This window comes from Salmo trutta, chromosome 25 (assembly GCF_901001165.1).
Source record: "Salmo trutta chromosome 25, fSalTru1.1, whole genome shotgun sequence".
NCBI classification, from domain to species: Eukaryota; Metazoa; Chordata; class Actinopteri; order Salmoniformes; family Salmonidae; genus Salmo; species Salmo trutta.
Window position 1 is genome coordinate 38152079 of NC_042981.1, and position 27305 is coordinate 38179383.

The window sequence follows — 27305 nt, forward strand, 5'->3', positions numbered from 1 at the left end:
GAGAAGTGAGGTCGTATGACTGTAGTACTCTAATTGAATTTGGAAAAGCATTTCTGGAGCAGACAGTGAAAGCGCTTTGTGTGGAAAAAAGCAGGTGGGGAAGTCCAATTGGTTCCTCTCGCTCGGGGGATGAATGGCGACACTGTGCGTCTACTACAAATCCGCCGCTCTCTCACTGGAAAGATATGCTGCGGCGGTCCATGCTCCATTTCTTCTCCTGACCTTCAATCGGATATCTTGTACAGAGCATTATGGGTACTGTAGTACATGCTGCAACCTTAGATGGGGTTTAAGAAGTTGTAATGTGCTGGTTGTAGATCATCATCAACAAGGAGCCGACCAATGCGCCACTTGGCCAGGCTGGGCCGGGCTGGACCCACTACAACATGAAGGGAAGCCCCATCCAAGGCAAGGAGGTGTGGGATGTCAAAAAACTGCTGGAGGTGAGACATTACTACTGATCTGAAAGGAGAGCGGAATCTACAGTGTGCTAGTATGTAGGAAGGTCATTCCCCTAGCCTGGTCCCAGATCAGCAACTAACTGGCAAGAAGGCACAAACTGATCTGCGACCAGGCTAGAATAAACGTATCAATTGTAGGATATTCTTTACAAAATATAATTAGGTCACTGTATGGTCTACAACTCTCAAATCAACTTTGGACTTTGAAACCAGTTCCACTGCATTTATTCATTGATCCCCTCTAATCAGGGACTGATTTAGACTTGGGACACCAGGTGGGTGCAATTAGTTATAAGCAGGCTCCGGACCTCGTATTGGTAAGAGTTGAATACCCCAGGTCTATACGTTGTAAATCTTTAGAAGCATTTTTTTTTGTTGAAAGAGGACTAAACATGACTGGCAACAAAAAATGTCCTCATTTTGCTAGCTAACTAGTATTGTTTTTTTAAACTTTCCAATCCCTTTTTTTGTCTCCAGCAATTCAGCTCGGATATAGCGGACAATGCTAGCACTGTGTGCCTGGCCCACCTGTTCACCTACCAGGACTTTGACGAGGGAACACTGGGCCTGGCCTACGTGGCCCCCTCTAAAGCCCAGGCTCTGGGGGGCCTCTGCCCCAAACGTAAGGCTCAGCCTCTCACAGACATCCTGTCATTTTAGATCAAATTAGTATGATTATTATGATGAGTGTTTTGATAATGGAGTGATAAATTCATAAGAGCTTGCTCCTATATTTCTAGTCTGATTTCTCTTCCTTTTTGTTTTCTGCAGCTTACTATCCATCTCACTCCGTCAAGAAACCCAGCTACCTCAACACTGGTTTAACCAGCACCAAGAATTATGGCAAAACCATTCTAACCAAGGTAGGTTCCTCATTGAGTTGAACTTAGTCATACTACTGTATTTCTATGGTATCTGAACCCTCTTGTCGAACACACTAGAACAAGGGCTGGAAAAACTCCCTGTATTGCGTAATTCATGAGCTCTTTCTGGGTCATAGGTCAGATGATTTAGCACTGCCTTGTGGCCTTTCAATATGATGCTTTGTGCTGTTGTCTGATGACGTGATGGATGGAATAGTCTGTGGGGCACTTGGTGTTGGGTCATGGGGTTGAACAGGCAGCATTATAAATGTGACTAATGAATAATGACCTTACCAGACCCTATTTAGGTCAATGCACCTCTGATATCCTACTGAGAAATCTTGCTTTTATAGCCCAAAGATAATAGATCATATAATAATGTCTGTATTATTAAATTGTTGCAAGTCAGTGTATAGTTTCCAAAAAGCTCTGACGAAGGCCGTGAGGCCGATACGTAAGCTTATTAAATATCAGTGATACTATCAAGAACAGTGTGCGGTTTCCTTTTTTCCTTCATCCTGTTTCAACTGTTGCCATGCACCTGCGACAAGACTGCTCAGATGTGCGAGTGCCTTTTTGAATTTAGTTTCCAAACATTAAAATTCTCTCTCCCCCTCCACCACCACCACCAGGAAGCAGATTTGGTGACGACCCATGAATTGGGTCATAACTTTGGGGCGGAGCACGACCCTGACAACATCCCCTACTGCGCCCCAAGCGATGACCATGGGGGCAAGTTTGTCATGTACCCTATCGCTGTGAGCGGGGACCACTACAACAACAAGGTACAGCTCTTGCGTACTTCAAATGAGGTGATCTTCTGCCAAATGACTCGCGCTCACATCATCAGTTACCTACTTCCTTTCTCTCCCTCCTTCTCCCCACAGCGTTTCTCCGACTGCAGCAAGATCTCCATAGGGAAGACGCTGCGCTTCAAGGCCCCTATCTGTTTCAAGGAGAGGAACAGCAAGGTGTGTGGGAATTCCCGCGTGGAGGAGGGGGAGGAGTGCGACCCGGGCATGCTGCACCGCAACAACGACCCGTGCTGCTCCGCCGACTGCAAGTTCAGGCCCGAGTCCCAGTGCAGGTAGAAACGCGCCACACACACCCCAAAATGGCTGCCTCGGAGTGCAGTAATTAATGTGGTAGGATGACATTTACAAGGGCTTTGCTGAATTCCCGCTTTTCTTTACTTACTGGCTGACATTATTGTCCCCTTGGGGGAACAGGTACATGTAAGAAGGTGATTACATATATTACATACGGTTATTTGCATATTATACAGTAAACTGGTCAAATCAACTGACAATTTCTTAGTCAACTGGCGTTGATCCTCACTGTGCCAATGCACATTGCATTTGTTTGATTCAAGCAGTATCCAGTAGCCTGCCTCTCTAGTATCTCATATACACTGCTAAGCTGCTTACTAACATTCACAACATGTGAACTGAGGCTGTGTACTATTTTTCTGTGTCCCGGTACATCCAGTGACAGGAATAGTCCGTGCTGTAAGAAATGCAAGTTTGAGCAGGCAGGGAAGACGTGCCAGGAGCCCATCAACGCCACCTGTAAGGGCATGTCCCTCTGCACAGGTAAGGCCCCCCCCCCCTACTGGACATACACAGGACTGCCACGGCTAGACGGACAGATGGGATTTATTTTTTTTGATTTGTCATTGATGCTTTGTAATGCATGGCTCCCTTGTAAAAGGTGCTTTGTTTTTGATGGGACTCTCCCCTGCTTAAATAAAGGTTAAATAAAATAAACTCCAACTTTTCTGACATTTTCCTCTTCAACATAACAATTTATTTATTTTTCCTTTATTTAACTAGGCAAGTCAGTTAAGAACAAATTCTTATTTACAATGATGGCCTGGGAACAGTGGGGGTAACTGCCTTGTTCAGGGGCAGAACGACAGATTTGTTCCTTGTCTGCTTGGGGATTTGATCTAGCAACCTTTCGGTTAATGGCCCAACGCTCTAACCACTAGGCTACCTGCTGCCCGGTGACTCATGATCTGCTATGTAAGATATATTGGAACAAAATCCTCTAGCTGGATAGGTCCCCAGGTCTTGCTGTTGAGACATCTGTTGGTATTTTTGACTGACTCACTGTGTGTTGTACTATCCATCCCCTAGGTGACAGCAGTGAGTGCCCAGCCCCAGACAACGCCCCGGACAATACCATCTGTGTGGACAGTGGGAGGTGCAGAGACGGGGAGTGCATGACCTTCTGTGAGGCCGTGCAGAACCTGCAGCCCTGTGCTTGTAATGGTACGACCCTCTAGCAGACACACTGCTACAATCTAGACTGACACCGCTGACCAGTTCCATGCTGTACCCATCGAAATACAACTGTAGAGAGACTGATGTCTACGTTCTCTACGGTGTACCCAGCAGAGAAATAGATTATATTTCTATGGTACCCAATATCTTGCATTAGAAATGATTTGTTCTTTATTTGATTTGATGCCTCGCAAGTTGACATTTTGAAACCCAAAGCCTTTAATTCGATTCCTGTCAATATACTGTAAATCATTGATATTCTGAGAAAGGGACAGGTAGCAGTAAAGCACATGTGGTCCAGGCTGTCTTTAACCCCAACCTGACCTCTCTCGACTCTTCCAGAGACATACGACTCCTGTAAGGTGTGCTGTCGGGACAAAAACGGTGCCTGCACTCCCTTCGTCAAAAGCGACGGGAACGTCCTGTACCTGCGCAAAGGGAAACCCTGTACTGTGGGCTTCTGTGATGAGGCCGTGAGTGACTGACCTCTTCCTTTTTACCTCTACTCACACTTAATGGACACAGGCTGTATTCATAGTTTCAACACATTTCACTTCAATAATACATTCAAATCTAAATAATAAAACATTATGACACAAAGAAAACATTTAATTAAAACTTTCTGACAATGATGATACAGTATATTGATTTGTCTGTGTTTGTTTCAGGGTAGATGCATGAAGCAAGTCCAGGATGTGATCGAGAGGTTGTGGGATTTCATCGACAAGCTGGACATCAACACATTTGGTGAGTGGCGATGCAGTGAGGGGGGGGTAGCTTCGAGGTCTATACTAGATGTTGTGATTGACTTGAAAGGCTGCTCGGAGTTGAAGTATTTTTCTCTCTCTCTCATAGGGAAGTTCCTAGCAGACAATATAGTGGGCTCAGTGGTGGTGTTCTCTCTAGTCTTCTGGATCCCTCTCAGCATCCTGGTGCACTGTGTGGTGAGACCTGAACCCAAAACACTCCCACACCAATACCAGACTTACCTCAACCCTTCCTTCGGGGGCAAAGATTCCTCGGATCAATTGTTTAGTGAGGACGAAAATAGCAGATACGCTTATCATGTTAAATATATAAATCGCTGGGGCCTCCAGAGTGGCGCAGCGGTCTTAGGCACTGCGTCGCATTACTTGAGGCGTCACTACAGACCCGGGTTCGATCCCAGGCTGTATCACAGCCGACCGTGACCGGGAGACCCATTAGGCGGCGCACTATTGGCCCAGTGTCGTCCAGGTTAGGGGAGGGTTTAGCCGGCTGCAAGTTGACGTCGGTCGCCAGCTGGACGGTGTTTCCTCCGACACGTTGGTGAGGTTGGCTCCCGGGTTTAGCGAGCAGTGTGTCGAGAAGCAGTGCGGCTTGGCAGGGTCGTGTTTCGGAGGACGCTAAGCTCTCGACCTTCACCTCTCCTGAGTCCATAGGGGAGTTGCAGTGATGGGACAAGACTGTAACTACCAATTTGGAAATCACGAAATTGGGGTAACAGTACGACACAAATGTCTGATTATTTATTTATATATCAGATCCTTGCTTGTCTATACATCTTGTTGTCCAGTAGAGATCTGTATAAGATATTTAGCTTTCAAAGCCCACCTCGTGCATTGTTGATAGACACAAGAATATGAACTGTTTATACACTAATGGGATGCTTACTGTTTTTGTTTCTGTAGGATAAAAATCTGGACAAGGAGTATGAGGAGAACACCAAGACCATGTACTTCCCCAGCGTAAGTCCTTGAAGCTTCCTAATGCCCTCTCATGTTCACTTTCTGACCACGTGTGCTAGGTTTGAACTTTGAAGTCGCACTCGCTATAACTCGCTATCCCTTTTAGAAACCTCGTACTACTAGAGAGCATGCAGTCTTATTTGCTCACCTGCGGTTATTTTCCCAATTCCAAAATCGACCCCGACCCTAGGCCGGATCCCCTAGATCTAACAGGACTGCATAAGTATGTGAAGATTCCACCAAGCCTATCAGAGGGCAAGTTGGCGTGAGAACCATATGTTATTAACCATCCAATCTTTTCAGATTTACAAGAAGTGCATAGGGGCGAGGGTTTAGGAATGGATTTGGAGCCGGACCGTAGTTAGCCCGTACGCAGCGTGAATGGTTTCTATGCAGTAGCACGTCTGATGGTCTCGCAGGGCTGACTTGAAAAGGAGAGGTTTAATCTCAACGCGACTTCCCTGGCGAAATAAAGGATAAATAATAGTCAACTGTGGGATATTTGGGTTGCAATGACCTGTTCCGTCACTGTTCCGTTTGCCTTTGCCCCTCGTGGAACTGCAGCAGATGGTTGAGGTACCTGTACTTAGTAGAGCGCCACCCTCAGGTGAGTGTGTGAGGCGCGGGGGGCAGGGTGCACGCTGTCGGTGTGTGTCACAAGGCTGCGCGACGTGTGTGAGGAGAGGAGTGCACCGTGTTGTCTTTGTGAGGTCGTTTTGTAGACCTTGTTGCATGGAGCCAGTGTCCGAGTTGTTTTTTTTTGTTTGTTGTTGGGCTGCACCAGTGGACTGTTCAGTTGTAATGGTGCGGACAGACTGGGTCCGTTCCATTTCATCTCCGCCAGTTTACTTGGAAATAATGAACAGTTTAACTTTATTTTCCAAGGTGTATTTATTTATTTATATATTTTCTTCCCCAAGTCATGACGAATTGAGTTAAAAAGGATCGGACCCCAGTTAGTCAAACACAACCCTGACTCTACTACTCCCCCCAGAACGCAGAGATGCTGAGCAGCCTCGAGTCGGCCTCCGTCCGCATCGTCAAGCCACCTCCGCCTCCCACCTTCTTCTCCGCCGCTCGGATCCCACCCCACTCCCTTCCTTCTCTACCCCCAACGGGCCCGTCTGCCTCAGGCAGCAGCAGTACCCCAGCCCCAGGCTCGGCTTCGGGCCCTGGCCCGTCCTCGGGGAGCGTAGTGGTGGTGGGGGAGGGCCCACGGATGGCCACCATCCAGGAGGATCCCAGCTGCGACTCTCACCTCGACCTGGGCAAGGACGACTTCCCTCCTCGCGGAGGCTCCAACGCCACCAAGTCTTCATACGAGGACCTGACGGCGGAGCAGAGCACGCCACGCTCGGGCCGCCACGACAAGCGCCGCCTCAAGAGGCAGGCCTGCGTGGTGGACAGTAAAGAGACCCAGTGCTGAGGGAATATGTGTTTGTATATGTACGAACACACAGTCCAGAATAGATACACTATGTAGGTACACGCATACAGACACTCATGTATATCCATGCACATAATAGATTACACTATAATAGTAGATGCTGGTAACTGCCAAAATAAAGAAAATGCTTGAGTAAATAAGGGATACAAAGTATATTGAAAGCAAGTGCTTCCACACAGGTCTGGTCCTGTGTTAATTAAGCAATTAAATGTATAAAAATGCCAGTTCCAAATTATTTTGGCTACCATGGCTAGAAGAAATCTCTGTGACTTTGAAAGAGGGGTCTGAAAAGGAGCAACGGCGGTTTAAAGTGTGTGCGTGTCACCAGATCTCAACCCAATTGAAAACTTAAAAGGGAAATTCTGGAGTGGCGCCTGAGACAGCAGTTTTTCACCACCATCAACAAAACACCAAATTATGGAATTTCTTGTGGAAGAATGGTGTTGTATCCATACAATAAAATCTCCAGGAACTTGTAGAATATATGCTAAGGCGCATTGAAGCTGACCTGGCAACCCAACGTTAAGACCTTGTCGGTATTTCTTGAAGTTTGGCAGATACCTGTACATGCATACATGACTAAACATTGGACACCCACTGTTATAGTACACACAAACACCCACTCTTAGAAGAGACTAAAACTTGTTACACAGCACTGGCAGCAACACAGTATCTAGCAGGCTGCTACATCTAGATTCTATAAGGTCAATTTGGAAGACTTGCGTACAACCAAAATAGGTGCTTGTCATGAGTATAGTAGTGTTCTGACGCCAGTGACTGCTGTTTTAGAATAGCCTAGATACCGAATGATTTGTGCCTTGTTAGTTTCAAGAGTCAAAGCCAAGTGCTTTCTTTGGCACCACTCACTCCGATACAGTCCAGACGGTCTAGTTTTTGGACATGTTCTTTTGAATGAGTTGATTATACCACTGCCATGACTGTGAACTATTGGTTAGGCTTAGAATCATTCTAAGACGACACACTAAGGTAAAAAAATTAAAGTTAAATGTGCTATTGTAAATGTCTGTTTAGTCACCTCACTTTGTCATGACAGTAAGAAAATGATTTGCCTTTATTTCTGATAATGCCTGGTTTTTCACATAGTCCCCCCAAAAATTAACCTCGTTAAAAACCATGCATGTAATATTGATGTCAAAGGGTAGTGTTTAAAACGTAGAGGACTGGTTGAACTGTTGCCCAGGAAGATATTGTTCTCTGGTAATTTAAACCCAACAGGAAAAGAAGATTTGTGAAACGGGCACTGACTGAGAGGTCCAGACTAGTAGTTATTCTGGGAAGGATACAAGGTGAAATCAGAGAGCTGCATCAAACCTACCTAACGTGGATTTATAACCGTTGTCTCCACTCTATTCAAGTATTGGTTCTGTTTCATTTGTAGTGAAATAATTCTGAAACGTTTTTATATTGTTGTGTATGGCCTTGTTGATTACACTGGTGTGACCTATGAACTCTGTTCTTCATCCCAAAGGTTGCAAATAATGCAAAAGTCAAGTTATTTCACCATTCATTCAACACATTGGAAGATGAGGGACTGTTCATTCATTGCATTCAGACATCGTTTGTAGACCAACTTCTGATTTATTTTTTTATCCACAACACTAGTGCCTTATTTCTGAAGTTGAGCCTAAATGTTTTTCATTTTGACCACTGCTCCTTATTTCTGTATGTACTGTAGGCAATGAGAATGTCACTATCACCCCAGATGGAAATTGTGCTTACTAATGGGAAATGCTATTTAAGCTCCGTAAGCCCCTCTGATGAATGAATACCTATCAGCTTGTAGAATCTTTTCACCATTTCCTGTATATTAGGTGATGAGTACTTGCGTAGATGTTGAAATGTTTGCTTGTGGGCCAAGGGCATTCTGCAGCTTTGTTATATTAGCCTATTGTCCACAGATATCTTGAGTATTAGCTCTGATGAGATGCGAGGGAAAACTCCTTGACTCCGTATGTCTTCTAACTGTCCCGTTTTCATTTTCAGGGTGTACTGAATGACCTGGATTAATAAAATGTGTACGCCCACTTGAAACTGGCTTCTTGCTTACAGTGAAACACACATTCTAAAAAAATGTTTCAACACAAGACCTCAGGAAATTTAAAAAGAACATTTAAAAACATGTCATGGTTTTATATATTTCTTATGGAATGAGGACTGATTCCAAACCCTTTCGGTGTCATCCCATTACCGTAGCCGACCAGAGGACATAACTGTGTGGACCTGAGGCTTCATCTCTACCCTTCCCCTCTCACTCAGCCTGAGGGCCGTCAGTCACACAGTAGACCGCTCTCTGGCTGTTTTGGGTCTACGTCGCCCCAGTAAGGCAGGATGAAGGGCAAGTGCTCCACCCTGCTCTTCAACAGCGTCCACAGGTGCTGTGACACAAACTGGTTCCCCTTCTCAGAGAGATGGAGCCCGTCTGAGAGGTAGCCTGTGAAGTCCTGCGGGAAAGAGAAAATTGTTTTCAATTACTGACATGTTGATAAAGTTACATAGCTACTACCAAAAATCACTATATTAGTGTTACATGACTAGAGTGAGGCTGGGGTTCAATCCGATAGTGCCTTGTCAGCAATGCACTTTTCAACGGCAATGTTCCCGCCGAGGTTCATCATATACGCTTTATGTTGGGCCCGATCGAAAATGACCTTAATGTTGCGTTGTCCAAAAAGCTAAGCAACATCAAAATGACAAGTATTCCATTGGTTGTCTCACCTGTCCATCTTTCTGCATGAGAGTCCAGAGGTCCAGCACGTCTGCCCCACACTGACCTGCAGCCTGCACACAGGCCTGGGCATACTGGCCAGCCACAGAGTTGAGACGGTTCAGAGCACTACCTGTAGGGAGAGAGGAAAAACGGGAGACAACAGACATATAGAAGCCAATTTGAACTACAGCACCACAAACACTACAGCATTCAAGTCCTCAAAATGCAATAATCTGTTTGAGGCCATCAGGCCAATGTTATGCGATTGCTCAGGAGCAAGAATTAGGACTTGTCTTCAGTGTATCTGGTGGGTGTGTGTTCTTTAACCTTTCAGGACACACTCCTTCTCCCAGGCTGGCTCATGCAGAGGTGGAGGGGTGATGAAGATGACCTTGTCTGCAGACACACCCACAGACCCCAGGTGTTTGACAATGTCCTTCAGGTTCTCGGAGTACTCCTGCAATGGGATGTGCTGCTGTGGGTTCTTATCTAAAGAATGAATGAGACAATATCAGATCTCCTAATAAATCGGCAAGAGCAGTGTTCGTCAATCCTGGTTCTAAGGAACACAAAGGGTGTGCAGGGTTTTGTGCCCGCCCAGCACTTGGCTAGAGAGTAACAGGTTGCACTTTCCCTACCTTCTAAAGCACAGTCGTTGGCGCCAAAGAAGACCGTGACAGCAGCTATGTGGTTGCTTGAAGCACTGTCCTTGGAGATGAGGCGAGGCAGGACAATCTTTGCCCACCTGGAGTTGTAGCCTGACAACCCTCTGTTTACAACGTCACATTTTCTAGTGGACAAAAGTGACATTGTTTGATCAATTTGGCCTAATATAGCACACATCAAAATGCATTACTACAGTATACCCTACCCTCAGAGCAGGAAGTTGCCCCTAACCACTGATACAGGGTTGATATCAGTGGTGGTTGGTGCCGTTTAAAGATGAGGGAGGATGATTATTTGTTTTTATGAACATGGCTTTATTTCTATTACAGCATATTGGATGACTGTCATTCATATTCCGTTCACCCAGTTCAATGTAACATCGATAGGTTTAGGCCACTACATGATACAAACATTTTCCCTATACCCATCATGAGGTTGGTATAACCAAGCCTATGAATTTACAACGTAAGTGCACAGGTCGAGAGAATTTTGAGTAATCAAGGTGACAGACAGTGACACATTCAATACCGCCCCACTCTTGCCTGCATCTAGCTGATCTATTATTATTTCAACAATTGTAAACGAGAGTTTCTATAAGACAAATGTGGGTATGTTGATCCCTGTTTAGTTCAACAGAATCGGCGCAATGAATACACCCCTGATCACACGCAAACACAATTCACTTTCATACCAGACACATACAAACAGCTCGTTGTGTGTATATATATATATATATATATATATATATATATATATATATATATATATATATATATATATATATATATATATATAATTCCTTCTCACATCTGTCTACATGCTCTCCTCCTCTCACCTTTTCCCTTCACTTGTGGACTTCAGTACACAACACATCAGCTGTCTGTGACCAGACAAAAACACCTTTGGCTCATTTTAAAATGTAGATAATATTCTGTTATTAAAATAAATAAATGCTTTGCTCCATGAAGTAATCCATCTCGATCAATGAGAGAAGATTTGAAATAGACAAGATGGCGGCGTACACAACTTTGGATTACTTCACGGAGCAAAACATTGAATTGAGTAACTGAGTATTTTCCAGATTCAAAACGAACCACCTGCCACGAACCACATTTTAGAAGATACATGTTTGGCAGAATCGAGATCGATGATAACATTGCCAAGTTAAGGTTAGTGGTAAATGCTCTGTGCTTCACCAAACAGTACCTATCCTGTAATGGAGAATCCCATTTTCCCGTTATAAATCTGTAGCTAGTTCAGACATTGAGAACTGATACTGTATACTGGTTGTTGGGATGGGATTGATGTGGGGGTCCGTGGGTGGCTTTTTACAATTTGACTGGTTCCTTATTTGTTCTCAACGGGAGGAAAAAGTTTGGGTTGGGTACCCATAGTTACTGAATATTGTAAGAACCCTGTCAATTAAAAAGGGAACATTTGGGTGAAATCAATTAGCTGAATTTCTCATAGATCAAATTAGATGTCAACAAAATAGTGTTGCAGGAATGCTAATCTTATGTTTCTAACTACAGAAACCATTTCTGAACAATCTGTAATGGGGAGGTGTCATGAGCTTCCTGGAACGACTATGGGCAACCTGCCATCCCATTGAAAAGCATGTAGGAACGGTGCGTGCAACTATTTAAGTGTTCCATGTGCGCAAATGTAAAATGACTCACCTGGCTAGTTGATTTGCAATTTCGGAACCCCATCCATTAGGTTGGAATGAAAACTGAAACAAATCAACAAAAAGTGAGTAGTGAACTGTCTAGTTGCTAGCTAGCAAGCGAACCCAATTTGTAAATGGACGAAACCCTGCAAACAAATCGTTTCTGAATGAGAAAATGTACCTGCGTGATTGAGTCGCCAAATAGAATGACTTGAGGCCAAATTATGTTCTTGATTTTGGACATTGCTAGCTAGTACAAATGTTGAGCCGATAGCTAACTTTATTCTTTCGGATTTAGAAATGAAAGCAGTGCTGACTGAATGATAAAGTTCGCATGCTAAATTGCGCCATCTACCGTGTGGAGGTGGAAGGTGAAAATAATAATGGCAGAGTTCAATAATTTGACAAGTTGTCGCCTTTTTGTTGTTTATTTCACTATTTTGATGAATGACATACATTTCTTTACTGTAAAATAAATAAATAACCTTTCATAATGACATAAAACAAGATCACAGCAAGTTTTCAAACAACATTCCAAATATAGATACAGAACCATGATATACAGGTAACTGACAAAATAAAGGAATCACCAACCTAAAGCGTCTTAATAGCGCGTTGGGTCACCGCGAGCCAGACCAACTTTAATGCACCTTGGCATAGATTCTTCCACACCATTCTTCCACGGGAAATTCCTTCATTTGGTGCTTCGTTTATGTTGGTGGGAAACACTGGCTCAGGCACCACTCCAGAATCTCATGACAGACAACGTTTTGCAACAGAAAACGTTAGTCAAGTCTGGGTAGTCCCTCCCTGTTTCAGTCCATTCTCTTCCGTTTGGTGCTTAAGGAACAAGACCCATACTACAACATACTGCATGCTCACCTCCAGCTTCACCATGCACCAGTGTGATGTTCTTGAAGGTCTTTTCTGTAGCTTCCAAATCCTCAACATTCCCAATGAGGTTTCTCAGCCGACCCACTAGCACAGAGTAGGGTCTAGTGAATGGGATGGCCTGGGTCTGTTTCACTGTGCTCATGGCCAGGTCTGTGTAGTCTAGGGAACATATTTTACATTTATTTTACCTTTATTTAACTAGGCAAGTCAGTTAAGAACAAATTCTTATTTTCAATGACGGCCTAGGAACAGTGGGTTAGCTGCCTTGTTCAGGGGCAGAACGACAGATTTTGACCTTGTCAGCTCGGGGATTCAATCTTGCAACCTTTCGGTTACTAGTCCAACACTCTAACCACTAGGCTACCTATGGATACAGTCAGAAGAACCAGGCTCCATTGCAGGAACAACGTGAGAACAATAGCCTGTTAACGACGCTACAGTGCATTATTACCTTGTTTGGCTAGACGATGCCAGTTAGGCTAAAGCAGAAACATGCTGGCACCCAGGCTAAAAGACTATGATTGTATGACTTAGCCATACATGCTAAGTCATGGCCAAGGTCCCCTCCACACGGTAGCCAGCGATGAGGACTCTGTTCCTCTTGTGGGTGCACCACCTCTCAAAACAGCTCCCTGGACTGGCCGCTCTGCATCATACCTGGAGACAGCATCACCACACTGGGACCTATGTTGGCAAAGTGGTGAATACTCTGGAGAGACCGAGTGGGGACGAAAAGTCAGCGACAGGGAATGCTCGAGCCTGGGACCAAGCTTCCTCATTGAGAGCGGTTTTAACTGGTGTCTCCCAAGCTAATCTCCCAGACATATTGATCCATATATGGAATATGGACGTAACAACCATATGAGACAGCGGGCTTCCCTGTTCACCATGTCATGGACCGTGTTACAGAAACGAGCCTCACACTCCATTTTTTTCTTGGATGTGCGTGCCGTATGTGGACGAGAGAGAGAAATGTTTTAACCCATCTGCCAATGTGTAAAGGACAAAATATCACCGTGCTTACTGACTATTGGTTACATAATATGATGAACCCCCCCTTCAGCGCCCGCACCCGGGGCCGCCCAGTGCCACCCGGGGCCGCCCAGTGCCGCCCGGTGCCGCCCAGTGCCACCCGGTGCCGCCCAGTGCCACCCGGGGCCGCCCAGTGCCGCCCTGGGCGGCTGCCAATGTCGCCAGTACCAAAATCCGCTACTGATTTGTATTAGTCTATAAATAAATCTCTTTGCCAAAATTCGTAATCTCTCCCATGTCTTATTCGACTACGATTTTTGAAAGTATAAGGATAATAATTCAGCCATAGTTGTTCGACTCTAGCCACAAAATTAAGGATATTAGAAGGGGGGGTTCTGTCAGGGGGGTGATTTTCGGGACAACACTTCTCCGTGGGTTTCCGATATATCTGCTTTACGTTTTACAGCCATGCGGCAGAAGTAACGTATTCCAGTGGTACATTCATAGCAGTAGTACAGTATTTATATATATAAAAAACAGGACCTGGATAATGATGATGTTCTCCATTGAGAGTTCCCTCCAGACGTATGTTTGTGTGAACTTCCGTCTGGCGCACACATGTCGTCAAAATAAGACCGAAGAACACTCAAGCCATATTTTTTAGTTCCGACATAATGAAATGATTTGCTCATCTTAGAAAACCTTTTCATATTTAGATTGATAGGTACTGAATTATACATTGGTTTAGAACTTTTAGTTTTTAGCGCTCAATTCAATCACGGGTTTAAAAAAGCAACATCACACCGTAGACTCGTGTTTGCGGCAGCTGAAACAAAAGTATCAATTCATGTTCACACTTTGTTACAATATTGCACTGTGGGTGGAGCAGCCGCGTTATTTGTTACAAAGTAACAAAGTTGACAATATTGATAGAAATATAACTAAGTTGCGTCCCCTTTAATGTGGTGTTGGGTGGAACTGCAGAGGAAGTGAAGTGTCTATGCGAGTCGCGCTCTCGCCTACACAGAAAGAGCCACAGCCCTGCTCCTTTGATGAACAACACCCCAAAACAGCCCCAAACTGGCCTAGAACAAGTTTCAAACCGAGGTATGCCCTGTGTGTTTGTGCGTAGTGCTCCCGTTTGGCGTTTTATGTCAAAATACACGATCATTTCAACCTTTTTTTTGAGCGTGTGCGGATACGTCGATAAGGGTGTGGGTGGGGTAAATTGTTTATCATAGCAACGGGTTTCCGTTACACGGGGCGTTCATTGACAAAGTTCGGGACAATGGACTTTCATTGAGTGCCAGCCGACTCCGGACACCATTTGCAGGGACGCGCGCGTGTCAGCCTGTTGATTCTTAATAAGTTGGAGAAAGCTCTTGTGTTGTGACGGTGGGAGTATGCAGGACTTGAATATTATGCATTCACTGTGTGGCAGCAGTTAGTCTCATAATGGCACACAATATTTATGTATGGAATTCCATTTCAAAACGATATTTCAAAATTATACTTTTTTATTTCGGAAGTAAATATTACTATTCTTTGTAATAACTTTGTAATACATGTCTCACCACCACCTTCACAACTGGTGGATGAGTTAATCTCATTCTCTAGTCTCTGTAGACCACAAGCCAATTCACATGGATTGTCCTGTGTAGTGCTGGGACCATCACAACAAAATCTCCTTGTCTTCACCAGACAGTGGTGTCTGCTGGGGGCTGGTGGAGTGTTGGCGTCATGGTGAAGAATGTTCCGGAAGGTCAAAAAGCGTCACAGCAGCAGCAGCTCCCAAAGCAGTGAGATCAGTACCAAGAGCAAGGTGGGCCATTATACATTACATTTACAGACTACACTGTCGTGGTCTACATTCCAAACCCAGAAAATGTGGATCTTCCCTAGTCCCTTGATGCCCTCTAGTTGATCTGAAGAGGGTAGATGTAATCAGTATGGTGGAAGCTCCACCTAGTCCTCCAATAGGGAGCTTCCTTTGCGCTTCCCTTGTGTTGCGTTCACCTGTCTACATAGTCTCTGGGGGGGGGGGTGTTGGTGCTGGAGATGCTAGTTGTCCTTGGTAAATAATTTACCATGGAGGCAACAGGGTACAGTCTTAGAATACAAAAGCAGCCGCAGTCATAAAATACTGGAGGCAGACGGGTTAGACTGATTATAACCTCATTAGAAGATCCCTCACATCGGACAGTGGCTTTCATTCATGTTAAAAGAGAGCTCTGTCTGGACAAAGTAATCATGTCTCATACCAGATGCCTTCCCATGTGGTGAATGACAAACAAATGCTAAGATGGTTGAGCCGAAGGGGCGGAATTGATCGGATGGAGAAATGACTCTTTATTACCACCGATTCACTTACTGCACAGCTGTCCTCTCTGATTACATTGCTGATGGGTACATGACTCAGTTTATTAAGGTCTCTGTCAAGGACGACTGAATTGACGTCTGCACAAATATTACACATACACAAATATTGCAGCAGAAACCATGACCTCTGCGATTTGGTCAATATTTCAGCCGATCATGTAACATTTCTCAAGACAATATGGTGAGATGGTGTGCTTTTCTCTCTCCTCTCTTTAGTCGGTAGACTCCAGTTTGGGAGGTCTCTCCAGGTCCAGTACTGTAGCTAGCCTCGACACAGACTCGACCAAGAGCTCAGGTAAGAAAACCTACAACCATGGCCACATCTCAATTCTCTGAAATGACCTTGGCTAGTTTCCTCATCTCCTTTCCTTCCTATTCACTGACAGTCCGATGAAGGTGCCGGAAAGGTTCCAACAATATTTCCTGTACTTGTCAAGTCCTTTCAGATCTGGCTCTTGTGCATTGTAGGGCATGCAACAAAATATTTCAAGATGTTTTGCAATGGATGACTAAAATGTGTGTCTTGTTGGTAGTCCCTCCCTGTTTCACTTCATTTTCTTCCGTTTGATGCCTAATGAACACCTTCGTGACCCAGTGGTAATGCCGACGGATGATTGAACTGTGAACTTTAGGTAACAGTGCTGCGTCAGAGACGTGTGCTGAGTTCAGGGTGAAGTATGTCGGAGCCATAGAGAAGCTGCCGTTTGAGATGAGTAAGACCCTGCAGGAGTCTCTGGAACTCATCAACTACATAGATGCAGCCCAGGTAATAAAAACCTGGAAACACCTTGAAATCTGGGATGTAAAGTATGGGCCCATCAGAATTACAGGTTCTCATAACAATCGGTAATCATTTTTGGACACCGATTATGGCCGATTACATTGCATTCCACGAGGAGACTGCGTGGCAGGCTGACTACCTGTTATGCGAGTGCAGCAAGGAGCCAAGGTAAGGTGCTAGCTAGCATTAAACTTATCTTATAAAAAACAATCAATCTTAACATAATCACTAGTTAACTACACATGGTTGATGATATTACTAGTTTATCTAGCTTGTCCTGCGTTGCATATAATCGATGCGGTGCCTGTTAATTTATCATTGAATAACAGCCTACTTCGCCAAACGGGTGATGATTTAACAAGCGCATTCGCCAAAAAAGCACTGTCGTTGCACCAATGTGTACCTAACCATTAACATCAATGCCTTTCTTAAAATCAATACACAAGTATATATTTTTAAACCTGCATATTTAGTTAATATTGCCTGCTAACATGAATTTATTTTAACTAGGGAAAATGTGTCACTTCTCTTGCGTTCTGTGCAAGCAGAGTCAGGGTATATGCAGCAGTTTGGGCTGCCTGGCTCGTTGAACTGTGTGAAGGCCATTTCTTCCTAACAAAGACCGTAATTATTTGCCAGAATTGTACATAATTATGACATAACATTGAAGGTTGTGCAATGTAACAGCAATATTTAGTCTTAAGGATGCCACACGTTAGATAAAATACGGAACGGTTACGTTTTGTTTTCTAAATGATAGTTTCCGGATTTGACCATATTAATGACCTAAGGCTCGTATTTCTGTGTTATTATATTATAATTAAGTCTATGATTTGATAGAGCAGTCTGACTGAGCGGTGGTAGGCAGCAGCAGGCTCGTAAGCATTCATTCAAACAGCACTTTCCTGCATTTGCCAGCAGCTCTTCACTGCACTTGAAGCATTGCGCTGTTTATGACTTCAAGCCTATCAACTCCCGAGATTAGGCTGGCAATACTAAAGTACCTATTAGAACATCCAATAGTCAAAGGTATATGAAATACAAGTGGTATAGAGAGAAATAGTCCTATAATAACTACAACCTAAAACTTCTTACCTGGGAATATTGAAGACTCATGTTAAAAGGAACCACCAGCTTTCATATGTTCTCATGTTCTGAGCAAGGAACTTAAACGTTAGCTTTCTTACATGGCACATACTGCATTTTTACTTTCTTCTCCAACACTTTGTTTTTGCATTATTTAAACATGTTTCATTATTTATTTGAGACTAAATTGATTTTATTGATGTATTATATTAAGTTAAAATAAGTGTTCATTCAGTATTGTTGTAATTGTCATTATTACAAATATATATATATATATAAAATAGGCAAATTAATCGGTATCGGCCTTTTTTGGCCCTCCAATAATCGGCATCAGTATCGGCGTTGAAAAATCATAATCGGTCGACCTCTAATCAGAATGCAGTACTATACATACAGGTTCAATGCAGTGCAGTGGAGACCAATTCATTACTGTATAAATCACTCAATTTGATGATGGCGATTGATTACGGTGATGTAGATTAATGTTGGAGTGGTGCGAGGCAGAGGCAGCCTCTGTTTCCTCTTTGACAAGTCACTCTATATGTAGAAAGAGTATCTGTCGTGTTCCTTCCATAGCAAGATGGAAAGCTGCCGTTTGTGCCTGGAGATGAGGAGATGGTACTGGGAGTGTCCAAGTATGGAGTCAAAGTGGCCTCCATGGATCAATGTGTGAGTGATTCCATTTTCATGATTCATAAATGCTCTAGCGTCACAAAAGTTTCTACTGAACCTTGACCTTTCTAGTTGGAACATGTTGTTGCAACGTCTCCTAAGCTGGACGTTCTGCACTGTTTCCCGCTCTACACGATTGTCTTGTCTGTCTGCTGTTATAATGATGTATGTAATGTGTATTATTGTTGTGGTTCCTGTATAGGACGTTCTGCACCGCCACCCTCTCTATCTGATCATGAGAATGCTCTGTTATGATGACGGCCTGGGGGCTGGGAAGAACCTGCTGGCTCTCAAGACCACCGATGCCAAGCAGCAGGACTGCAGCATCTGGGTGTACCAGTGTAGCAGCGCGGTAAGTGTGTGTGTTGAAAGTATAGGGAGCATTACTTCATTCACCACGAACAGCGATCAGCGTTTACCCCCCCCACTACACAACTGACTAGCACTGTCTCATATGAATAAATCTCACAGCAATATTCTGGGGTTCCACACCAACGGGTGCTCTCTAGCTTGTTATCATACCACAGTTTGTGGTAAACTCAAGGCAATGCAAGATAATTGTTTATCGTGTGTGCGACAGCTTTCCTGTCTTGACCCCTCATCCATTCATAAGAATAGCAGCAGACTGAGGAAGCAGGCCTCAATGGCTCAGACAGACAAGTCTCTTTCACAATGGCCCCACGGTCAGCTTCAGTCACACTGGATAAACTCATCTGCCAAATGACTGAAACAGTTTGTGAATTATATAGGGCATGAGCACCCCTAAATGCGACAAAAGTCAAACTTTGGGTGGGTCTCTAACTGATCCATTCTCCTATTTGTTTAAAATTGCAATTTTGTACTGCTAGGAAGTAAAGACAATGTATTTAAACGTTAAACATGTGTTATCTTTTAACGTGGCATGAACACAACGAGTCATGATATTTTCATTTGATCGTCAAACAAATCACTTCAAAAAGCAGGCTACCGGCCCACGTTTGTCCACTCCAAAATCATTCCCACATCCAAACAGTACACTGTGCACCCACCATTTGATGAAGGGAGAGAGACATCTGTTACAAAACACCAAAAGGTGTAATGACCATTGTCATTAGGCCAACACTGTTGTAGCTTCAATTAATTGATGTGTTTTGTTTTTTGGGGGTAAAAAGAAAAGTCGAGACACCTGAAATATGGGATGCAAATATAGCTGTGTCTGTCCTGAGCTCATCGGCGCCATAGCTGTGGGAAGTAGGGGTGCTGAGGGTGCTGTAGCACCCCCTACAAAATCAGAATTGAAAAAAAAAAAAATGGAACAAGAATAAATGTGAACAAACTTTTTTTTCACAAAAGTAGTGCACTGGGCCTTTACTAGAGTTAGTGGACCTCTATATACACATCTGTAGTACGGACAAAGACAGTATTTTGCATCATCTCCGCTTTGGCAAAAAATATAGTTAGGAACAGTATCTTGCAGGATTAAATAGTTGGAATTGTAAGAGTTGTTGCCCTGTCCCTTTCTCTGTGATTGTCATTCTAATGGAATCCAGAAAGAACAAAATCCTGTCCTCAAATATCTACATCAAAAGGTGCAAAGTTATGGGCAGAGACACAAAACATCCACATCAAATTCAATATTTTTCTTGATTAAATAACATGGAAAACAACCACTTTTTATGCAGTATTAATTTACCATCCTTACAAACCACTTAATGTACATTACTGTATTGTACATAGGTTGGTCATCTAGGTTTGTAACTAGACTTTCCAGCACCATGAAGAAAAACAATGTACAATACAGTAATTGAGTACATTGAGACATCAAGTGGTTTGTGATGATGTGGCTCAGTTGGTAGAGCAATGCGCTTGCAACGCTAGGGTTGTGGGTTCGATTCCCATGGGGGACCAGTATGAAAATGTGTGCAATCACTAGTGTAAGTTCCTCTGGATAAGAGAATCTACTAAAATGTAAAAGGAATGAATAGACCATTTCAGTTTTCACACAGAAATAAGTTCCACTTGCAAAGTATTTCAAGAAACTGGAAACATATATCAAGCAAGTATTTTATATTCCACAAGTATTATCAGATGAACTGTTTTGTACAGATAATTATCTGACTCAAGTTAGAAATGCTGGTAAACCCTCAAATACAAATACATTTAGTAAAAAAAAAAAAAAAAAGCACAAAAGTAGTCCTATATTAGCAGACCGATATAGACGTCTTCAGCCCGGGCCCAAAAATTATATTTTGTGGAGAAAAATTGCAGCACCCCCACCCCCAAACCACTTCCCGTGCTAATGATTGCACAAGATAGCCAGACAGGCAGAGTAGAGATGAATGTGATTTGAAAAAACTGGTTTAAAACAGAGGTAGTGGTGTTTATTTAATTTGGAATAAGCTTTTATTTACCATCCCTCCCCACACTGTGTGTTTCATAACAAGTCATTTTCCTTTCGTCTCTCCCCATCTCTGTGCAGGAACAAGCCCAGGCCATCTGCAAGGTGCTGTCTGCCTCTTTCGACTGTGTGCTGACATCAGAGAAGTCCTGAAAGGTGGTCGCCCTGAGGGACGGGGACTATCCTCACGTGGCCACAGCACCATGACCAATCGGGAGCCTGGAAACCATAGTTTACAGCAGGGTCACAACTTACCCAGCATGCTTTGCAACACCTCTCACACACACCATCCACCCGTCAGGTGACCATCATGAGTACGGCCATTTTTGTTTTTAAATCTAACTTAATCTTATTTAATGTAAATACATTAGAAAGTACAGAGGCCTCATGTCTGTACTTGGGAAGGAAGTGGCTGTTTGCTATCTAGGTCTCAGATAATATTGCATCCAGAGACTCAACTGACTTCCTTTATAAAAAGGGGGAAAGTGGTAACCGTGGTACGTCAGTCAATATTTCCACCATGGACCCTCTATCCCTCTCTTACTCCTTCTCTCCCCTATACAAACCAAAGGGATGGTATCAATACATGTGTTTGTGCCTCTCTTATCCCCCTCCCCTTACTTCTTGGTCCAGATGGGATTGGATCAGTTAAAATGGTACAATAAAGGAAAGGAATTTGAATGAATCAAGCAGTCTTTTTTTCTTTGATCCCCTGCAGTTTTGTCCTTTAAAACAGGTCAGTTCCGGTGGCTAGGCTGTCCAGTATTCCCGTCATTCTCAGACTGACTTATGGGATGCCTGCTTCCTCCCAAACTCTGTGGGATAGGAGTCCTACATCCTCCAGGTTGATGAAGCATCCAGCCTGGCTGTGTATCTGTGTCTGAAGAAATTACCTTCAGTGACCAAATTACCCTGTCATTCGGTGTTAGATCAAAAGGAGACACTGTATACACATACCGGCCCCAACATTACAGAGCTAGTTTACTCTCCATAGATCGGGATTTAATCTGATTGCCGGTTACAGGCATTGCGTCTTTAAAAGGCAATATGCAGCTTTAAAAGTGAACGGGTTCGCCGCGACGCGAGAACACAGCCTTCAAAACAGAAATGCCTATAACCGGTGACCGTATTGAATCTCGGCCGTAGACTCGAGTTCAGTGTGGATGTAAACCTTGGTTGTAGTGGTATGGCACCAGAACACAAGTTAGAAACCATGGCCATAGCGCATACATAGGATTGGGCTGTAGTGGGTTTGACCGTTCTCCACCAGAGGGAGCTCTTGTTGCATTACTATTATATGTAGTGTACTGCCCAGGAAGTTACAAATCTAGTAGTCTTACATCACCGTACTACACAGCATTTACGCACCGTTAAACCGCTTTGAGAAGCAACAATACACTTATGATAAATGCAAGAGAAGAAAACACTGGGAATTATTCCATTTTATTATTCCAGTTTCAATTTCCCCATTTATTTTGCACAATAGGTTAGAGTCAATGCTGTGATCCAGAGTCAATGAGTGTGAATGGAATAGCTGCACAGCCTTGGTTTGTGTGTACACTACTAGACTACACACTGAACACCAGCTGGAAAACAGCACGTCACCACAGTGCATTAAAAGACACTTACTGCCAAGGTCATGAACTCTTACTTTTATACATTTAAATATAAACAAAACAATCTATGTACATTTACAGATGAACCATCCTATTTCCAGTGAGTTAATATGGGGAGGAACAGTGTGGCAGATACATGCGACGCCCCTTGTCGTCGTCTATCGTAGTTCATTCACAATTGAGATGTATGTCCCATTTAAACATCAAACATGTATAGATAGATAAGAGTTGCTCTGCAACCAAAATCAGACATTACGTCAAATGCTTTGTAAGAATATTAAAGTTTAAAACATACTCTTCGGTATGGGACCTAGGATATATAAAACAAGGGTGGTCTGTAACTAATGCTGGTCCCAGCTAGTAATCAAGTTGTGAACTATGGTAGAATTATAGGCTGAGCACTATGAATCAGATTGAATACTATGGTAGGTGTGTGTGTAAGTGTGCATAAAAGTAGTTGCATTGTCCTTTCAAGTGTGTCATTTGGTATTGCCATCCCCCTTACAATGCCACCTCAAAGGACAAGTTATTTTTAGTACAATGACAACTATGTGCATGTGTGTCCACATGTACCTCTGTGTGTGCCATTTGATAGCCTCCTGTCCACTACAGATAAAAAGAGCCACGGGACAGGAGCCATCACCCTTGCCCCATGAGGTGCATAAACCCCTCTGCAGATCTCTCTCTCACTGTCCATGTCCCAAATGGCATCATATTCCCTATATAGTGCACTACTTTTGACCAGAGCCACAGAAAGATGGTGGTTCACAACTAAAGTGTGATCTATGCAGCTAAAGATAGTTCACAACATCCATTTCACTGATGATATTGATATTATAGCAAAAGGGTAAGAAGTGCAACAACGAGGCATTTTATAAACAGAGTAAAAGTGTCAGATGGGTTAATGCAGTAAATCTGGTACCACACTGTAGGCCATCTAAATGGAGATGATGTGCTGTAAGTAACTTCTATTGTTTTAAGCTGATATGGGCAGGCACGCATGCAGGTCAGCGCACACAGTAGGATAGTGAGCCTGGGTTCCCCCAGTTAAATACAGGCCTAAATATACCCCCGGCAACCCCCTGTTGTTACTAAGGGCTGTCTAGAAATGGGGACAGTGGATCACCCATACGGGAGGACTCCTAGCATATTACTGGGTTAGCACCATTTTGAATTAAGTTTGCCTAGTGGTGTAGTGGAGGGTATACGCAGCCTTACACCCACTTTGTGGGCATTGCATATACTCAACTTCTTAATCCCACGATGTATATCAAAGTAGGCTAGTGTGGTGGAGGTGTACGCCGTATCAATTAATAAGGCTGATGGATCAGAATGTTTAGCTTAAAACGTGGATTAACTATTATTTCTTCACATTTTAAGCGCAGTAATGTGCACATGGCGGTAGGGTTACACGCAAATGTTCCAAAATGCAATTTGCAGGGAAACACAGTTCTAAAATGTACACTGCACATGCGAGCGGTTTCATGGACAGAGACATTTTGAAAGAGGGGAGATCTAAAGATGCAACAATTATTACGGGTTGCTAATATGACTACGATAATGCCTTTGTCTGATTAACAATGAAAGAAAGCGGATTTAAAAACCAATAGAAAAGGAGCGTGAATATGAGCTGTCTTTATAAAATAATTACCTCCATGTTTATATGGTAGGATTTTAACTATAGGCTACTTTTAAAAATGTAAGACATGCCCCATAACATGAAGTTTGAAACCTGGACGTTTTATAATTAAGGAACAGGAAAAATATAGCAAAGCTAATCATAGGCCTAATCGTCTTCTTGTAGCCTAGATGGAAAGGCTTTCCCAAAAAAACAAAAACATCAATCCAGTGGCCATTTGTTTTGAAAACTCCATCTCATGTGCATTACAGAAACACTGCTAACCAAAGAGTGCTAGGTGTCTGCACAGTTGAATTAAAGGATAATTACTACAGAAAAAAGACATTTGATTTTTACCACACCGCAAAAGTGGTCTTCTGGTGTGGCATTGTTGTGGACTTAGAAAAACAACAAAATTGGATGTTCTATTAAAAAGTGTGACTTGGAGAGAATTTGTTTGACTGAATTTTCTGACTCAGTTGACGGCCGCATTTCTGCATTTCAATAATAGGCCTACTATTAGCCCACTTGCACAGTACAGCTTGGGTTGGCCTGACTGTTAAAGACCAACATGGAATTTATCATTTTTGTCGTCAGAGTTTTTCCACAAAGGCGCCTTTCCTTCGCCAGGCAGGCCTTTGGGATTTTTTTTGTTGCCAAATTATAGTATACCCACTTCTCCAGGCACCACTACACCACTGAGTTTGCTTCCCACATTGTGAGTCCTGTAAAGTTTACATGTCTTTGCCTATTAAGCAGTTAAGCGTTTAAAAATGTTTCACCCTTTAACCATGCAAGGAGACGGAATGTAAGCATATCGACTATATTCACATTAACGATAAGTGAAAGAAATACTAAAGATACACGTTACTGTCAGCTGTCCTTGAAGAACTTTCTGTACAATTCCCAAAACAACAGAGTGAAATACTTATTAACAGAAACTTCATTTTGTCAATAATCCTCTAAATGTCGCGACCAGGATAAATAAGCAGAAAGTGCATTTTATTGCAAGAGGTTATCTACTACAATCATCGTTTTTTTTTTATGTCAGATGGTGTCAGAAGTCTAAACACAGTTTCCCCACGAGCCTTTGCAGGCTTGGCCTAAAAGAGTGATATGACGTCACATGACATTCCTGGAGTAAAGGGATGTATCTGTTGTCATGGCAACAGACTATAGCCAAAGCATTGGGCAGCGACACTTCACTCTTCTTTAGTGTCGGTGCAGGCACAAGCTTTGATGATGACAAAGATAATTTCGCCCCACAAATGTGGGGAGGTGGAGGGCATTTCCATGGTTTCCATTCCAGGTCCTGTGTTGACCTCTGGTGACCTTTGACCTTCAGTCCATGATGAAGTGTACGAATGTGACGGGGAAAGCCCCCCTCCTCATAGGTTCTCCTTCGATGTGGCCCAGCTGGGAGAGAACAGAAGAGAGGCACAACATAACACAATGATAATTGGGACAAAACACACACACTTTTTGCATATAGTGCCTTCGGAAAGTATTCAGACCCCTTGACTTTTTCCACATTGTTACGTTACAGCCTTATTATAAAATAGATTAAATAAAAACAAATTAAATACCCTATAATGACAAAGTGAAAATAGTTTTGTAGAAATGTTGGCAAATTTATTACAAATTTATACCAATTATTTACATAAGTATTCAGACCTTTTGCTATGAGACTCGAAATTGAGCTCAGGTGCATCCTGTTTCCATTGATCATCCTTGAGATGTTTCTAAACAGCAAAAAAAGAAACGTCCCTTTTTCAGGACCCTGTCTTTCAAAGATAATTCGTAAAAATCCAAATAGCTTCACAGATCTTCATTGTAAAGGGTTTAAACACTGTTTCCCATGCTTCAATGAACCATAAACAATTCATGAACATGCACCTGTGGAACGGTCGTTAAGACACTAACAGCTTACAGACGGTAGGCAATTAAGGTCACAGTTATGAAAACTTAGGACACTAAAGAGGCCTTTCTACAGACTCTGAAAAACACCAAAAGAAAGATGCCCAGGGTCCCTGCTCATCTGCGTGAACGTGCCTTAGGCATGCTACGAGGAGGCATGAGGACTGCAGAAGTGGCCAGGGCAATAAATTGCAATGTTCGTACTGTGAGACGCCTAAGACAGCGCTACAGGGAGACAGGACGGACAGCTGATCGCCCTCGCAGTGGCAGACCACGTGTAACAACATGCTTAATGTGAGTCTGGAAGGAGAGTTTACAGTCTAACCAGACACCTAGGTATTTGTAGTTGTCCACGTATTCTAGGTCTGAACCGTCCAGAGTAGTGATGCTAGTCAGGCGGGAGGGTGCGGGCAGCAATCGGTTGAAGAGCATGCATTTAGTTTTACTAGCAGTTGGAGGCCACGGAAGGAGAGTTGTATGGCATTGAAGCTCGTCTGGAGGTTTGTTAGCACAGTGTCCAAAGAAGGGCCAGATGTATACAGAATGGCGTTGTCTGCGTAGAGGTGGATCAGAGAATCACCAGCAGCAAGAGCGACATCATTGATGTATATAGAGAAAAGAGCCGGCCCGAGAATTGAACCCTGTGGCACCACCATAGAGACTGCCAGAGGTCCGGACAACAGGCCCTCCGATTTGACACACTGAACTCTGTCTGAGAAGTAGTTGGTGAACCAGGCAAGGCAGTCATTTGAGAAACCAAGGCTGTTGAGTCTGCCGATAAGAATGCGGTGAGTCGAAAGCCTTGGCCAGGTCGATGAAGACGGCTGCACAGTATTGTCTTTTATCAAATGGTGGTTATGATATCGTTTAGGACCTTGAGCGTGGCTGAGATGCACCCATGACCAGCTCGGAAACCAGATTGCATAGCGGAGAAGGTACGGTGGGATTCTAAATGGTAGGTTATCCGTTTGTTAACTTGGCTTTCGAAGACTTTAGAAAGGCAGGGTAGGATAGATATAGGTCTGTAAGTTGCCAAGGGTCATGTCTGGAGGAAACCTGGCACCATCCCTACGGTGAAGCATGGTGGTGGCAGCATTATGCTTTGGGGAAGTTTTTCAGTGGCAAGGACCGGGAGACTAGTCAGAAT

General features: G+C 43.4%; 4 protein-coding genes across 19 annotated transcripts in view; 2 read left to right on the forward strand and 2 right to left on the reverse strand.

Annotated features, from left to right (window-relative positions):
- Window positions 1–8835, forward strand: part of adam17a (ADAM metallopeptidase domain 17a) — a 21729-nt gene extending 12894 nt beyond the window's left edge. Inside the window, exons 8-20 of one of the 2 annotated variants that reach the window (XM_029713926.1) lie at window positions 318–443; window positions 939–1083; window positions 1233–1324; window positions 1957–2109; window positions 2212–2411; window positions 2813–2916; window positions 3463–3597; window positions 3952–4082; window positions 4278–4356; window positions 4465–4553; window positions 5280–5336; window positions 5901–5943; window positions 6257–6285. In XM_029713926.1, the coding sequence (XP_029569786.1) occupies window positions 318–443; window positions 939–1083; window positions 1233–1324; window positions 1957–2109; window positions 2212–2411; window positions 2813–2916; window positions 3463–3597; window positions 3952–4082; window positions 4278–4356; window positions 4465–4553; window positions 5280–5336; window positions 5901–5943; window positions 6257–6270 (1368 nt within the window). In that variant the 3' untranslated portion in view covers window positions 6271–6285. Of the gene's footprint in view, window positions 1–317; window positions 444–938; window positions 1084–1232; window positions 1325–1956; window positions 2110–2211; window positions 2412–2812; window positions 2917–3462; window positions 3598–3951; window positions 4083–4277; window positions 4357–4464; window positions 4554–5279; window positions 5337–5900; window positions 5944–6256; window positions 6286–6330 lie in introns of those variants that run through there. The other variant, XM_029713925.1, reaches the window with a different exon arrangement.
- On the reverse strand, window positions 8363–12199 carry iah1 (isoamyl acetate hydrolyzing esterase 1 (putative)). Its single transcript, XM_029713927.1, has 6 exons — window positions 12028–12199; window positions 11857–11909; window positions 10150–10301; window positions 9839–10000; window positions 9520–9641; window positions 8363–9245 (listed from the first exon to the last, which is right to left on the reverse strand). Exons 1-6 carry the CDS (start codon window positions 12088–12090, stop codon window positions 9072–9074), a joined length of 726 nt encoding a protein of 241 aa, XP_029569787.1. The 5' UTR covers window positions 12091–12199; the 3' UTR covers window positions 8363–9071.
- On the forward strand, window positions 11176–21692 carry itgb1bp1 (integrin beta 1 binding protein 1). Of its 6 annotated transcripts, none has more exons than XM_029713929.1 (8): window positions 11176–11346; window positions 11710–11805; window positions 15414–15534; window positions 16308–16386; window positions 16724–16857; window positions 18535–18627; window positions 18833–18982; window positions 21089–21518. In XM_029713929.1, exons 3-8 carry the CDS (start codon window positions 15463–15465, stop codon window positions 21158–21160), a joined length of 600 nt encoding a protein of 199 aa, XP_029569789.1. In that variant the 5' UTR covers window positions 11176–11346; window positions 11710–11805; window positions 15414–15462; the 3' UTR covers window positions 21161–21518. The 6 variants fall into 6 exon arrangements, with proteins under 6 accessions (XP_029569789.1, XP_029569791.1, XP_029569788.1 ...); XM_029713931.1 differs by having other exon boundaries at window positions 15418–15534; XM_029713928.1 differs by lacking the exon at window positions 11710–11805.
- A 742-nt stretch (window positions 21693–22434) lies between these two features.
- Window positions 22435–27305, reverse strand: part of asap2a (ArfGAP with SH3 domain, ankyrin repeat and PH domain 2a) — a 99951-nt gene continuing 95080 nt past the window's right edge. For all 10 annotated transcript variants that reach the window (XM_029713917.1, XM_029713920.1, XM_029713919.1 and 7 more), the window contains one exon: window positions 22435–25657. In XM_029713917.1, the coding sequence (XP_029569777.1) occupies window positions 25583–25657 (75 nt within the window). In that variant the 3' untranslated portion in view covers window positions 22435–25582. The remainder of the gene's footprint in view (window positions 25658–27305) is intronic.